At 46.4% G+C, this 14,954-nt stretch overlaps 1 protein-coding gene across 1 annotated transcript in view; it reads left to right on the forward strand.

Moving 5' to 3' along the window:
• Positions 1 to 14,954, forward strand: part of IL4R (interleukin 4 receptor) — a 59,030-nt gene that overhangs the window by 39,354 nt on the left and 4,722 nt on the right. Inside the window, exons 5-8 of the mRNA XM_073555179.1 lie at positions 7,955 to 8,106; positions 10,191 to 10,356; positions 11,737 to 11,836; positions 14,592 to 14,664. Of these exons, the coding sequence (XP_073411280.1) occupies positions 7,955 to 8,106; positions 10,191 to 10,356; positions 11,737 to 11,836; positions 14,592 to 14,664 (491 nt within the window). The remainder of the gene's footprint in view (positions 1 to 7,954; positions 8,107 to 10,190; positions 10,357 to 11,736; positions 11,837 to 14,591; positions 14,665 to 14,954) is intronic.

The raw sequence follows: 14,954 nt of genomic DNA on the forward strand, positions 1-14,954 counted from the left end.
CAAGTTCAAGTCCCTAAAGGGGACTAAAAAATATTGTGGGGAAAAAAAAACACCTTTTTTAAAAAAATATAAAAAAAAATCTAAAAATGTAAATCAACCCCTTCCTACCCCATTAAAAATAAAGGACAAAAATAAACATATGTGGTATCCCCGCATTCGTAAAAATCCGATTTATTAAAAAATGTAATTAATCTGATCAGTAAATGTTTTAAAGCAGGGGTGGGGAACCTTTTTCCATCCGGGGGCCATTTGGAAATTTCTACCATCATTCGAGGGCCACACAAGAATGATCACCTTGAGGCTGTGTACCCACGTAAGCGTTTTTTTGCGGTTTTTTACCAGCAAAAATGCTTAAAAAATGCTTAAAAGAAGCCTCCCATTCATTTTAAGGAATTCCGCACTTTTTGTGCATATTGATGCGCTTTTTCCACGAAAAAAACGCATCGCGGTAACAAACGCAGCATGCTCATTAATTTTGCGGAAAAATCCGCATTTCTAGCTATTTTCTATGAGACTGGGGACACGCGGAAAACACGCAAAAAACGAGCGGAAAAAAACGAGCGTTTTCTGGGAAGGAGTCCTGTTTTCATGCAGAAATTTTCTGCATATGTGGGCACATAGCCTGAAAATTACCCCGGTATATTTAGTCAAACAATTAATTACGGTAACTCACCCTTAATGTGACGGCTGGAGCTGCTTCTCCATCACTGGGGGCTATATATAACACAGGTGGTAGGATATACAGTACTTGGGGGGATATACAGCACTTTCGGGGTAAATGCAGCAGCTGTGGGGGCATATATAGCACCGGGGGGGACAGGGATCGCCGGGGAGGCTCATAGATCACCGGGGGGGACAGATCACTGAGGGGTGACACGGAGATCACAGGGGTGCACATAGCTTTGGGTGACAGATCACAGGGGGCACATGGGAGCACAAACATCACAGGGGGTACATAGCAGGTGGGCACATAGATAACATGGGGCACAAAGCTGGGAGCCACAGATATCACAGAGGTGCACATAGCTGGGGGCACAGAGATCACGGGGGGCACATAGTTGGAGGGCACAGATCACAGGGGGTATACATAGGTGGGGGGCACAGATCACATGTAGAAACATAGCTGGAGGGCACAGATCACAGGGGGTATATATAGGTGGGGGGCACAGATCACATATGGAAACATAGCTGGAGGGCACAGATCACGGGGTTTATATAGGTGGGGGGCACAGATCACATATGGAAACAGCTGGAGGGCACAGATCACGGGGTATATATAGGTGGGGGGCACAGATCACATGTGGAAACATAGCTGGAGGGCACAGATCACGGGGTATATATAGGTGGGGGGCACAGATCACATGTGGAAACATAGCTGGGGGCACAGATCACGGGGTATATATAGGTGGGGGGCACAGATCACATGTGGAAACATAGCTGGACGGCACAGATCACGGGGTATATATAGGTGGGGGGCACAGATCACATGTGGAAACATAGCTGGGGGCACAGATCATGGGGTATATATAGGTGGGGGGCACAGATCACATGTGGAAGTATAGCTGGAGGGCACAGATCATGGGGTATATATAGGTGGGGGCACAGATCACATGTGGAAGTATAGCTGGGGGCACAGATCATGGGGTATATATAGGTGGGGGGCACAGATCACATGTGGAAACAGCTGGGGGCACAGATCACATGTGGAAGTAAAGCTGGGGGCACAGATCACATGTGGAAGTATAGCTGGAGGGCACAGATCACGGGGTATATATAGGTGGGGGGCACAGATCACATATGGAAACATAGCTGGGGGCACAGATCACGGGGTATATATAGGTGGGGGGCACAGATCACATGTGGAAACATAGCTGGGGGCACAGATCATGGGGTATATATAGGTGGGGGCACAGATCACATGTGGAAACATAGCTGGAGGGCACAGATCATGGGGTATATATAGGTGGGGGGCACAGATCATATGTGGAAGTATAGCTGGAGGGCACAGATCATGGGGTATATATAGGTGGGGGGCACAGATCACATGTGGAAGTATAGCTGGGGGCACAGATCATGGGGTATATATAGGTGGGGGGCACAGATCACATGTGGAAGTATAGCTGGGGGCACAGATCATGGGGTATATATAGGTGGGGGGCACAGATCACATGTGGAAACAGCTGGGGGCACAGATCACGGGGTATATATAGGTGGGGGGCACAGATCAGATATGGAAACATAGCTGGGGGCACAGATCACGGGGTATATATAGGTGGGGGCACAGATCACATGTGGAAACATAGCTGGGGGCACAAATCACGGGGTATATATACAGTCATGGCCAAAAGTTTTGAGAATGACACAAATATTAATTTTTACAAAGTCTACTGCTTCATTTTTTCTAATGGCAATTTGCATATACTCCAGAATGTTATAAAGAGTGATCAGCTTAACAGCAATTACTTGCAAAGTCAATATTTGCCTAGAAAATTAACTTTATCCCCCAAAACACATTTCAACATCATTGCAGCCCTGCCTTAAAAGGACCAGCTAACATCGTTTCAGTGATTGCTCCATTAACACAGGTGTGGGTGTTGATGAGGACAGGGCTGGAGATCAATCTGTCATGATTAAGTAAGAATGACACCACTGGACACTTTAAAAGGAGGCTGGTGCTTGGCATCATTGTTTCTCTTCTGTTAACCATGGTTATCTCTAAAGAAGCACGTGCAGTCATCATTGCACTGCACAAAAATGGCCTAACAGGGAAGAGTATCGCAGCTAGAAAGATTGCACCTCAGTCAACAATCTATCGCATCATCAAGAACTTCAAGGAGAGAGGTTCCCTTGTTGCCAAAAAGGCTCCAGGGCGCCCAAGAAAGACCAGCAAGTGCCAGGACCGTCTCTTAAAAGTGTTTCAGCTGCGGATCGGGCAACCAGCAGTGCAGAGCTTGCTCAGGAATGGCAGCAGGCAGGTGTGAGTGCATCTGCATGCACTGTGAGGCCGAGACTCTTGGAGCAAGGCCTGGTCTCAAGGAGGGCAGCAAAGAAGCCACTTCTCTCCAGAAAAAACATCATGGACAGACAAATATTCAGGATTGAGAGTCCTCAGTAGTTGATACCTTTTAATGGCTAACTGAAAAGATGGTAACACATTGCAAGCTTTCGAGACTACTCAGGTCTCTTCATCAGGCTAGACTAATACAAAATCTGAAGTCACATATTTATGCACAATACAGCCTAGAAAAAATGCAATAGATAAGACAAGTGACGTGAAGCAGAACTATCAATATGGGAGAGGGAGAAACATAAATATAAACATTGGACCAGTTCATAGATAAGGAGTCTGGATGTTTTATGGTCCTCTGATTGGGGTCTAGTTCTGTGTTGCCCCGCAAGGTTTTAAAAGGAAATTCCTTAATTGATGTAAAAAGACATAAATCCATGCGACACATTCATTCCAGCACTGAGAGTGTCAAAGTTCGTCATAAATTTGTACTCCCAAACTCGTCTCTCTCTCTGAGATGTGAAGTTACCTTTCAATACCAGTAATTTCATATCCATGCTGCTGTGATCAGGGATACAGAAATGTTTTGCCACAGGTAGATCCATTCTTTTTTCTCTTATTGTGTGACGATGAGCATTCATCCTTGTTCTAAGCTTTTGCCCTGTCTCCCCCACATACAGACCCCCAGTTGGACATTTAGTACAAATAATTAAGTACACCACATTAGATGTAATGCAGGTGAAAGTACCTGGGATCTTGTAGTCCTGATGTGAATTGGGGATCTTTATCTTGTCCGTGGTCATTATAAATGGACAGGTTTTACATTTTTTCTGGTTGCAAGGAAAGGTTCCTCCAGCTGTTGGAGAGGACAGGGAGCTTCTGACAATGATGCTTCTTAAATTTGGGGGCTGCCTAAAACACAGAAGTGGGGGGTCTGGAAAAATGGATTTTAATCGGGCATCTTTTTGTAGTAAAGGTTGTAATTTCCGTGCAGCTCCCCTTAGCACCTCCAGATTTGGGTTGTAGGTGACTACTAGAGGCACTCGGTTATTTTCTTCTTTAGCTTTGTAATGTAGCAGGTGATTCCTTGACAATCTGGTGGCTCTTGTAATTTGGTTTTCAATTGTTCTTGGATGGTAACCCTGATTCAAAAAGGTCTTTTTGAGGCGACCAAGGTGTTTGTCTCTATCCATGGGGTTGGAACATGGACAGACAGATATTCTGCAAGAGGTACAGGGAGTGGACTGCTGAGGACTGGGGTAAAGTCATTTTCTCTGATGAATCCCCTTTTCGATTGTTTGGGACATCTGGAAAACGGCTTATTCGGAGAAGACCAGGTGAGCGCTACCACCAGTCTTGTCTCATGCCAACTGTCAAGCATCCTGAAACCATTCATGTGTGGGGTTGCTTCTCAGCCAAGGGAATGGGCTCTCTCTCAGTCTTGCCTAAAAACACAGCCATGAATAAAGAATGGTACCAGAATGTCCTCCAAGAGCAACTTCTCCCAACCGTCCAAGAGCAGTTTGGCGATCAACAATGCCTTTTTCAACATGATGGAGCACCTTGCCATAAAGCAAAGGTGATAACTAAATGGCTCAGGGAACAAAACATAGAGATTTTGGGACCATGGCCTGGAAACTCCCCAGATCTTAATCCCATTGAGAACTTGTGGTCAATCATCAAGAGACGGGTGGACAAACAAAAACCTTCAAATTCAGACAAAATAAAAGCATTGATTTTGCAAGAATGGACTGCTATCAGTCAGGATTTGGTCCAGAAGTTGATTGAGAGCATGCCAGGGAGAATTGCTGAGGTCCTGAAGAAGAAGGGTCAACACTGCAAATATTGACTTGCTGCATTAACTCATTCTAACTGTCAATATAACCTTCTGCTACTCATAATATGATTGCAATTATATTTCTGTATGTGATAAAAACATCTGACAAACACACATAAAAACCAGAGGCCAGCAGATCATGTGAAAATATAATATTTGTGTCATTATCAAAACTTTTGGCCATGACTGTAGGTGGGGGCACAGATCACATGTGGAAACATAGCTGGGGGCACAGATCACAGGGTATATATAGGTGGGGGGCACAGATCACATGTGGAAACATAGCTGGAGGGCACAGATCACAGGGTATATATAGGTGGGGGGCACAGATCACATATGGAAACATAGCTGGGGGCACAGATCACGGGGTATATATAGGTGGGGGGCACAGATCACATGTGGAAACAGCTGGAGGGCACAGATCACGGGGTATATATAGGTGGGGGGCACAGATCACATATGGAAACATAGCTGGGGGCACAGATCACGGGGTATATATAGGTGGGGGGCACAGATCACATGTGGAAACATAGCTGGAGGGCACAGATCACGGGGTATATATAGGTGGGGGGCACAGATCACATGTGGAAACATAGCTGGAGGACACAGATCATGGGGTATATATAGGTGGGGAGCACAGATCACATGTGGAAACAGCTGGGGGCACAGATCATGGGGTATATATAGGTGGGGGGCACAGATCACATGTGGAAACATAGCTGGAGGGCACAGATCATGGGGTATATATAGGTGGGGGGCACAGATCACATGTGGAAACATAGCTGGAGGGCACAGATCATGGGGTATATATAGGTGGGGGGCACAGATCACATGTGGAAACATAGCTGGAGGGCACAGATCATGGGGTATATATAGGTGGGGGGCACAGATCACATGTGGAAACAGCTGGGGGCACAGATCACGGGGTATATATAGGTGGGGGGCACAGATCACATATGGAAACATAGCTTGGGGCACAGATCACGGGGTATATATAGGTGGGGGGCACAGATCACATGTGGAAACATAGCTGGAGGGCACAGATCATGGGGTATATATAGGTGGGGAGCACAGATCACATGTGGAAACAGCTGGGGGCACAGATCATGGGGTATATATAGGTCGGGAGCACAGATCACATGTGGAAACATAGCTGGAGGGCACAGAGATCACGGGGGGCACATAGCTGGAGGGCACAGATCCCCAGGGAGGCACAGAGCTGCGGGCACGCACTCACAGAGATCGCTGACTCTCTGGCAGCATCTCCTCTTCTGGGACATGTGGACGGGAGAGCATTGGGCGCTAGTCCCGCCCACCCAGACGACGTCATCTTCACGTGCAGGGCAGGCAGCGTTTTGTAATGAACGCTGCATGCCCGTGCACTTGGGGGTTAAAGGGCTGGCAGTTGACAGGATACAGCAGCCGCCCGAGCATTGAGGACTCCAGGGACCTACCCGCGGGCCGCATGAAAAGTCACTGTGGGCCGCAGGTTCCCCACCCCTGTGTTAAAGAGAAAAATTAAATCAAAATGCCGTAATTGCAGAGTTTTTTTTTGGGGGGGGGCGCATCACCTCCCTTAAAAAGGTAATAATAAGCAATCAAAGCATAATATGTACACAAAACTTCTATCAATAAAAACTGTCACTGGGAAAAAACCAAACGCCATCAACAGAAAAATAAAAATGGTACAGGTCTCAGGAAAATGGCAACACAAAGCAAAAAAAAAATTTGGGGCGATATTCTGAATTTCTTTTCATAACAAACAGAAAAAAAATAATCACTGCATGTTTAGTATTAGGCCGGGGTCACACTGGCGAGGAATACGGCCGAGTGAGAGGCGCTAAAAGCACGCATTACACACGGACCAATGATTCTCTATGGGGTCCCTCGCACCAGCCGTATATTTCTCCTCCGTATTCTACAGTCTGTGCCAATCGCAGTATGCTGCGATTGTCAGCGTACTACGCCCGTAGTACGCCAATGCAAGTCTATGGGGGCGCCAAAAATATGGATTACACACGGGCCACACATGTGACTTGCGAGAAATACGCACCCGGTGTCTTTTACCAAACCTGATCTCACTCCAATTCATACGGCCGTCTGATTCTGCCATAAGGATAATCCATTAATAAGTATAAATAATAATAAGAAATAATAAAAGGCCTGAACAACCATTTTAATCTTTATCAGGGGTCCCTCCCATGCTTACCCATTTTAGAATATATAATTAGCTTCATCTACATACTGGTAGCTGATTGGCCTATCATGTGATCGCTCATACACTGCTGAACTATAATTGGTCAAAGTCATAACTAAACATATCTACTGGCTCCACCCCATAGACTGACTGAGTGATCGGCACACCCCCCGGACTCATTCACCTGTAATTAAAACTTCCTTCCTGAAAGTCTAACGGGATAGTAAAATGGTAAATATGGTGCTGAAGTGAATACTCTCAAGAGGAGGTGTTTGTCCGTTAATGGCCTCTATCACCTATGTATGTTAGATGCTGGGGCCCAGTGAAAGACTAGCAGTGAAATTCAGCATTTGAAAGCCCATTTTGTTCCTCCCCCCCTGATGCTCAGTCTCAACTGCACCCTGAGGACACTGATAATGTTAATAGCATAGTAGAAAATGCAGCCCATCTGGCATATACCAGACTTGCCAGATTGCCAGTCCGGCCCTGCTGGGTCCCCTTCTGATCGCTTGTATTGGTTACCAGAGTTTCTGTTCAAAATCATTTGTTATTAGAAGTCTGTAAGAAGCGCTCTCTATAGGACATGCTATAACTGTCTGATAGATGCGGGTCACGGTGTCCTGTGGCCAGTGTGATGGAGGGTGTGCATGCGCAGTTCTCTCCAATCACTTATGTCGGAGTTCAGAAAGCACCCTTGTGTGGATATTTTCGGAACTCCCATAGAAATGTATGTAATGAGAGAGCTGAACACGTCCGGGCCGCTTCCCACTATTCCTAGCAGCTTTAAGACGAGATCTGCCCTTGAGATCCTAGAGGTGCAAACCAGTTGAGTATCTCACCAGTTCATCCACCAGGTATCTGGATTGTACTCAAAAACGATAATCTTCAAAACTTTTTTTTTTTTTTTTAACAGTTAAACCAAAACGTCCATCAAACTTAACTGTGGACGTGACAGATCCAGAAAATGGGGTTGTTCGCTGGAATACTAATTATGAAGCATCAGACAGCGTTAAAGACGATCTATCCTTTATTATCCGGTTCATCTCCAAGAAAGACAACAAAACGGTAACTTGCAAGTTGTATTCTGATGAAATTCCTCACCATTAAAGGGAATCTGTCAGGTAGCCTGGTAGTCCGGCTCCGCCCACTCCTGCGATAAGCAGCTCACTGTTTATAGCCATTGTATATACAGAGCCTGGTGTGGGCGGCGTTAACTGTGGTGTGGGCCGGGTTAGCTTTGTCAGCTCTGCTTCATTGCTAAATCTAAAAATTCTGATTGGATGAGAACGGCTGCACTGAGTAAAATATGTAATACATTGCTGGAATCAGGGTCTCTGCCCCTACATCACGCTGCTCTCAGATGAATTGGCAAAAACCTGCTTACAAATTCCCTTTAATGACTCTGATTACTGCCAGTGATTGGAAATATTCTTCGTAAAATCTAGAAGCTGGAAACCTGTTCAGACCTAGTTTCACTGCTAAGGATGGATAGATTAGATTACACGACACCCATTTCCTGCTATGCTGCACCAAGTCAGCAGTGAGGGACACTCAGTTTAGGAGACAGATAGATAGATGAGAGGCAAAGGAGAACCAGCTGAAGACCATAAGGATTGGAGTAAGGTAATCTTCTCTGAGTCTAATTTTCAGCTTTGCCCAACACCTGGTCTAATGGATAGACGGAGACCTGGAGAGGCGTACAAGCCACGGGGTCTTGCATCCACTGTGAAATTTGGTGGAGGATCGGTGATGATCTGGGGATGCTTCAGCAAGGCTGGAATTGGGCAGGTTAATCTTTGCAAAGGACGAATGAATCAAGCTGCATACAAGGTTATCCAGGAAAAACAGCTGATTCCTTCTCCTCAGGCAATGTTCCCCAACTTTGAGGACTGGTTTTTCCATTAGGACAATGCGCCATGCCACACAACTAGGTCAATCAATGTGTGGATGAAGGACCACCACATCAAATCCTGTCATGGCCAGCCCACTCTCCAGACCTGAACCCCACTGAAAACCTCTGGAATGTAATCAAGAGGAAGATAGATAGTCACAAGCCATCAAACAAAGAAGAACTGCTTACATTTTTGTACCAGGAGTGGCATAAGGTCACCCAAAAGCCGTGTGAGAGACTGGTGGAAAGCAGCCAAGACGCATGAAAGCTGTGATTAACAATCATGGTGATTCCACAAAATATTGATTTCTGAACTCTTCCCGAGTTACAACATTAGTATTGTTGTTTCTAAATTTTTATGAACTTGTTTTCTTAGCATTATTTGAGGTCTGCCAGCACTGCATTTTTTTGTTCTTTTGACCATTTCTCATTTTCTGAAAATAAATACAAAATTTATTGCTTGGAAATTCAGAGACACGTTGTCAGTAGTTTATAGAATAAAAGAGCAATTTACATTTACTCAAAAATCTACCTATAAAGAGAAAAATCAGACAAACTGAACATTTTGCAGTGGTCTCTTAATTTTTGCCAGAGCTGTATATACCAGTATGGGGTCAGGATGACGGACATACACATATATATGGACATATTAAGGAGTTTGTATCTTTCTCCACGTGTTTGCGTGGGTTTCCTCCGGGTTCTCCGGTTTCCCCCCACATTCCAAAGACATACTGATAGGGAATTTAGATTGTGAGTCCCATCGGACCGTGCCAATAATGTCTGTAAAGTGCTGTGGAATTAATGGTGCTCTATAAATGAGTAAAATAAATAAATAGATAATAGATATAAATAGATAGATGATTGATAGACAGATAATAGATAAATGATATAGATAGATAGATAATAGATTGCTAGAGAAATATTAGATAGATGAAAATAATGAAGTAGCACAAGTAAAATTGCAAGCCACGGGTTTCCTCCTACCAACTTATGGTACATAAAAAGGAAAGTGGGCAGCACTCAATAGCAAATTTCATGCAAAAACTGGTGTATGTATTGCCCTATGTGAAGAGGGGTTTCGGCTCCAGAGCTAGTGAGCTTTGTCTAAGTTTGGCTCTGGTTTTGGAAGAAGGTATTTATATTGTTCTTTAGGACCCATTAATTGATCACTATTTGCAGTGAGGATCTGTTTTTGGGAAGCCAGCTGTTCCATAACTGTTCGCCTACAGCCCCTGTAACCTGCTCCCTCCATCCGCAGGAATTAGAACACCTCCTACCACAACTAGAGCCCCGCTACCGGTTCAGTAAGAGGCAGCTGAGCCGAGGCGCGGAGTACAGGGCCCAAGTAAGGAGCAAATACTCCGACAAAGGGAAAAGAAAGGAATTCTACAGCGAGTGGAGTCCGGACGTCGTGTTCACAAACAGTAAGGACATGGACGAATTGGGGTTTGTTTTTCTCTGCAGGATGGGTCGTAGTCTTGAATGACGCCATTCATTTTACCATATAGAGAACCGAAAAATATTCCTAATAGTCTCCATTGGTGAAAAAAAATATCATTTCGCCTTTGTTTTTTGGGGGGCTTTGTTTTATTGTTCAGGTCAATATAGTTACTGTGAATCCCTCCCAAAAATTCAGGACTTTGAAAAAAATTTGATTTAAGGGTGGTTTCACATTAGCGTTTCAGGGCGCAGCGATGGCCTGCGCACGGCCGCCGCTAAAGCCCCGCCCCCTGCCGCGCCTCCTCCGATAGCTCCGCCTACGGGCGCATGACGCTGCATGCGTCCTGCATCCCCTATCTTTATCACTGGGGACGCAGGCCGTGCGCAGTATGCGTTTGGCGGTGCATGCGTCCTTTTGACGGTGCACCGACCAGCACCAAATGCAACCTGTTGCAATTTGGTTGCGCTCGACGCACCGTCAAAAGGATGCATGCGCCACCAAACGCATACTGCGAATGGCCTGCGTCCCCAGTGATAAAGATAAGGGACGCAGGACGCATGCAAGCGTCATGCACCCGTAGGTGGAGCTACCGAAGGATGCACGGCAGGGGCGGGGCTTAGCGGCGGCCCTCAAACGCTAATGTGAAACCACCCTAAGTTGTATTTTTCTGAGATCTTTAACATTTTTGTGTTTTTTGGGGATGGGACCATGGGCTTATTTTTTTATTTGGTGGTCTGACTTTTTACAATGATGCCAATTCAGGGAACATATGATGATCTGATCGCTTTTTATTATGCCGCCCAATTAATTTTCTCTTTACGACATTTACCGTACTGGTTAATTAATTTAATATTTTGATGGTTTGTACTTTAATATCAAATATGTTTTTTTTTTTTTTAAATAGGAAAGGAGGAGATTATTCAAACTTTTGTTTTTCAAATGTTTTTTTTAAATTTTATTTTTACGTAAATATACATATTTTTGCCCCCTTAAAGTGAGGTGAACCTGTGATCACTTCTTCTATATACTGCAGCACTATTGTATTGCAGTATATAGTGAAAATTATGATCTCCTTTGAAGCCTGACCAACAGATAGGCTTCACATCAGACTAAGATGGCACCAGCGGGAGGCATTACTAGGCCATCAGCACCCTGCAATCAGACGGACTGTGGCATTTAAGAAGCTGAATAGCAGCGATTGCTGGTAGAGTTGAATGACATTGATTCAGCGACCCCATATCTGGTAACAGACTGTAGAGGGCGAAGCTCGAACCCTCAAGGGTGCAATTTAAATGCCAGATAACTCTGCTCTTTGTAATGGCCGTCCTGAGAAATGACACCATCTAATGTGATCTGCTTATAGATTATAACCTGACCCTAATGGACATAAAGTGGGTCATCATCTCATTATGCTGCATCACTATAGTGCTGATCACCGTATCCGGCTACGTCATCATAACCAGGTGAGAGCAAAGGAAGAAAAGTCATTTATGGCTAAATCCTCCAGGCACTGTTATTAGCGACTGCAGCTTGTAGCCACAGGAACTTCCACCCTTTATACAACACCACTACTACCCCATCCATCCCATACACCAGACCACTACTACCCCATCCATCCCACACACCAGACCACCGCTACCCCATCCATCCCACACACCAGACCACCGCTACCCCAGCTATCCCATACACCAGACCACCGCTACCCCATCCATCCCACACACCAGACCACTATTACCTCATCCATCCCACACACCAGACCACTGCTACCCCATCCATCCCATACACCAGACCACCGCTACCCCATCCATCCCATACACCAGACCACCGCTACCCCACACCAGACCACTACTACCTCATCCATCCCACACACCAGACCACTGCTACCCCATCCATCCCATACACCAGACCCCAGCCATCCCACACACCAGACCACTACTACCCCAGCCATCCCACACACCAGACCACTACTACCCCAGCCATCCCACACACCAGACCACCACTACCCCAGCCATCCCACACACCAGACCACCGCTACCCCAGCCATCCCATACACCAGACCACTACTACCCCAGCCATCCCATACACCAGACCACTACTACCCCAACCATCCCATACACCAGACCACTACTACCCCACACCAGACCACTACTACCCCAGCCATCCCACACACCAGACCACTACTACCCCAACCATCCCATACACCAGACCACTACTACCCCAGCTATCCCACACCAGACCACTACGCCAGCCATCCCACACACCAGACCACCGCTACCCCAGCTATCCCATACACCAGACCACCGCTACCCCATCCATCCCATACACCAGACCACTACCCCAGCTATCCCATACACCAGACCGCTACCCCATCCATCCCATACACCAGACCACCGCTACCCCATCCATCCCATACACCAGACCACCGCTACCCCAGCTATCCCATACACCAGACCACTACTACCTCATCCATCCCACACACCAGACCACTGCTACCCCATCCATCCCATACACCAGACCACCGCTACCCCACACATCAGACCACTACTACCCCATCCATCCCACACACCAGACCACTACTACCCCAGCCATCCCATACACCAGACCACTTCTACCCCAGCCATCCCATACACCAGACCACCGCTACCCCATCCATCCCATACACCAGACCACTACTACCCCAACCATCCCACACACCAGACCACTACTACCCCAGCTATCCCACACACCAGCCCACTACTACCCCAGCCATCCCACACACCAGACCACTACTGCCCCAGCCATCCCATACACTAGACCACTACTACCCCATCCATCCCATACACCAGACCACTACTACCCCAGCCATCCCATACACCAGACCACTACTACCCCATCCATCCCATACACCAGACCACTACTACCCCAGCCATCCCATACACCAGACCACTACTACCCCAGCCATCCCATACACCAGACCACTACTACCCCAGCCATCCCATACACCAGACCACTACTACCCCAGCCATCCCATACACCAGACCACTACTACCCCAACCATCCCACACACCAGACCACTACTACCCCAGCTATCCCACACACCAGACCACTACTACCCCAGCCATCCCATACACCAGACCACTACTACCCCAGCCATCCCATACACCAGACCACTACTACCCCAGCCATCCCATACACCAGACCACTACTACCCCATCCATCCCATACACCAGACCACTACTACCCCAGCCATCCCATACACCAGACCACTGCTACCCCAGCCATCCCATACACTAGACCACCGCTACCCCAGCCATCCCATACACTAGACCACCGCTACCCCATCCATCCCATACACCAGACCACTACTACCCCAACCATCCCACACACCAGACCACTACTACCCCAGCTATCCCACACACCAGCCCACTACTACCCCAGCCATCCCACACACCAGACCACTACTGCCCCAGCCATCCCATACACTAGACCACTACTACCCCATCCATCCCATACACCAGACCACTACCCCATCCATCCCATACACCAGACCACTACTACCCCATCCATCCCATACACCAGACCACTACTACCCCATCCATCCCATACACCAGACCACTACTACCCCAGCCATCCCATACACCAGACCACTACTACCCCAGCCATCCCATACACCAGACCACTACTACCCCATCCATCCCATACACCAGACCACTACTACCCCAGCCATCCCATACACCAGCCATCCATCTTGTACACTAGCCCACTACTACCCTGGTGCACAATGGACAGCTTACATCCACCAGAAGTCATTTGTTTTTTCTTCTATATAGCAACTGAAACTTTATTTTCTTTCACGCTATGGTATTTGCTGCTTAAAGGTGTTGCCTGGCTTGTGGATAAAGTCTGCAGTCACTCTATGTGACTGCAGACTTGCGAATGCTCACATTGTGTGCACAGTGCTCACTGTCAGGATTCTCTGGCACGATATGCAAACGTCTGACCACATTCCGACTAGACTTGTATTGGGTGAGACAGCGCACATCTAGTCGGCACATCATCACATGTATGCAAATCTCATGGGAGAAACCTGACAGCGAGCACTGTGAGGATTCACAAGTCTGCAGTCACATAGAGAGTGTCTGCAGACTTTATCTAATACCCCTTTAATGTACATGTATTTAATTGTGTATTATGATTTTGTATAAATTAATGCTATAAACATTTTAATTTAACTTGTAGAATCCAGAAAAATTGGTGGAATAACATCCCAGATCCTGCAAAAAGCAAAGTGGCCAAGGGCAAACTGATACAGGTGGGTGAAGAATAAACAGGGCGTGCATGAGACTGGGCACAATATATATAGGGAACTCTCAAATGGATATATCCTACAACAAAATGGAGTCAACAATCCCCAAACAGGAATTCATAAAGAAGTATCAATCATGTTCAAATATCATTAGATAAAAGCAACAATGCATAGTACGAAAAATACATAGTTCAAGGTAAATTTGACATTGTAACAAGGAAAAGATCACCTCAAGTGTGAGGTTGCATAGCTTAACCATATAAAGAGTTGTCCTGATGTATATCTGTGGCCTCGAC

The sequence above is a fragment of the Dendrobates tinctorius genome, unplaced genomic scaffold, assembly GCF_039654945.1.
Source record: "Dendrobates tinctorius isolate UK_male_01 unplaced genomic scaffold, ASM3965494v1 ptg000222l, whole genome shotgun sequence".
Lineage (NCBI taxonomy): Eukaryota > Metazoa > Chordata > Amphibia > Anura > Dendrobatidae > Dendrobates > Dendrobates tinctorius.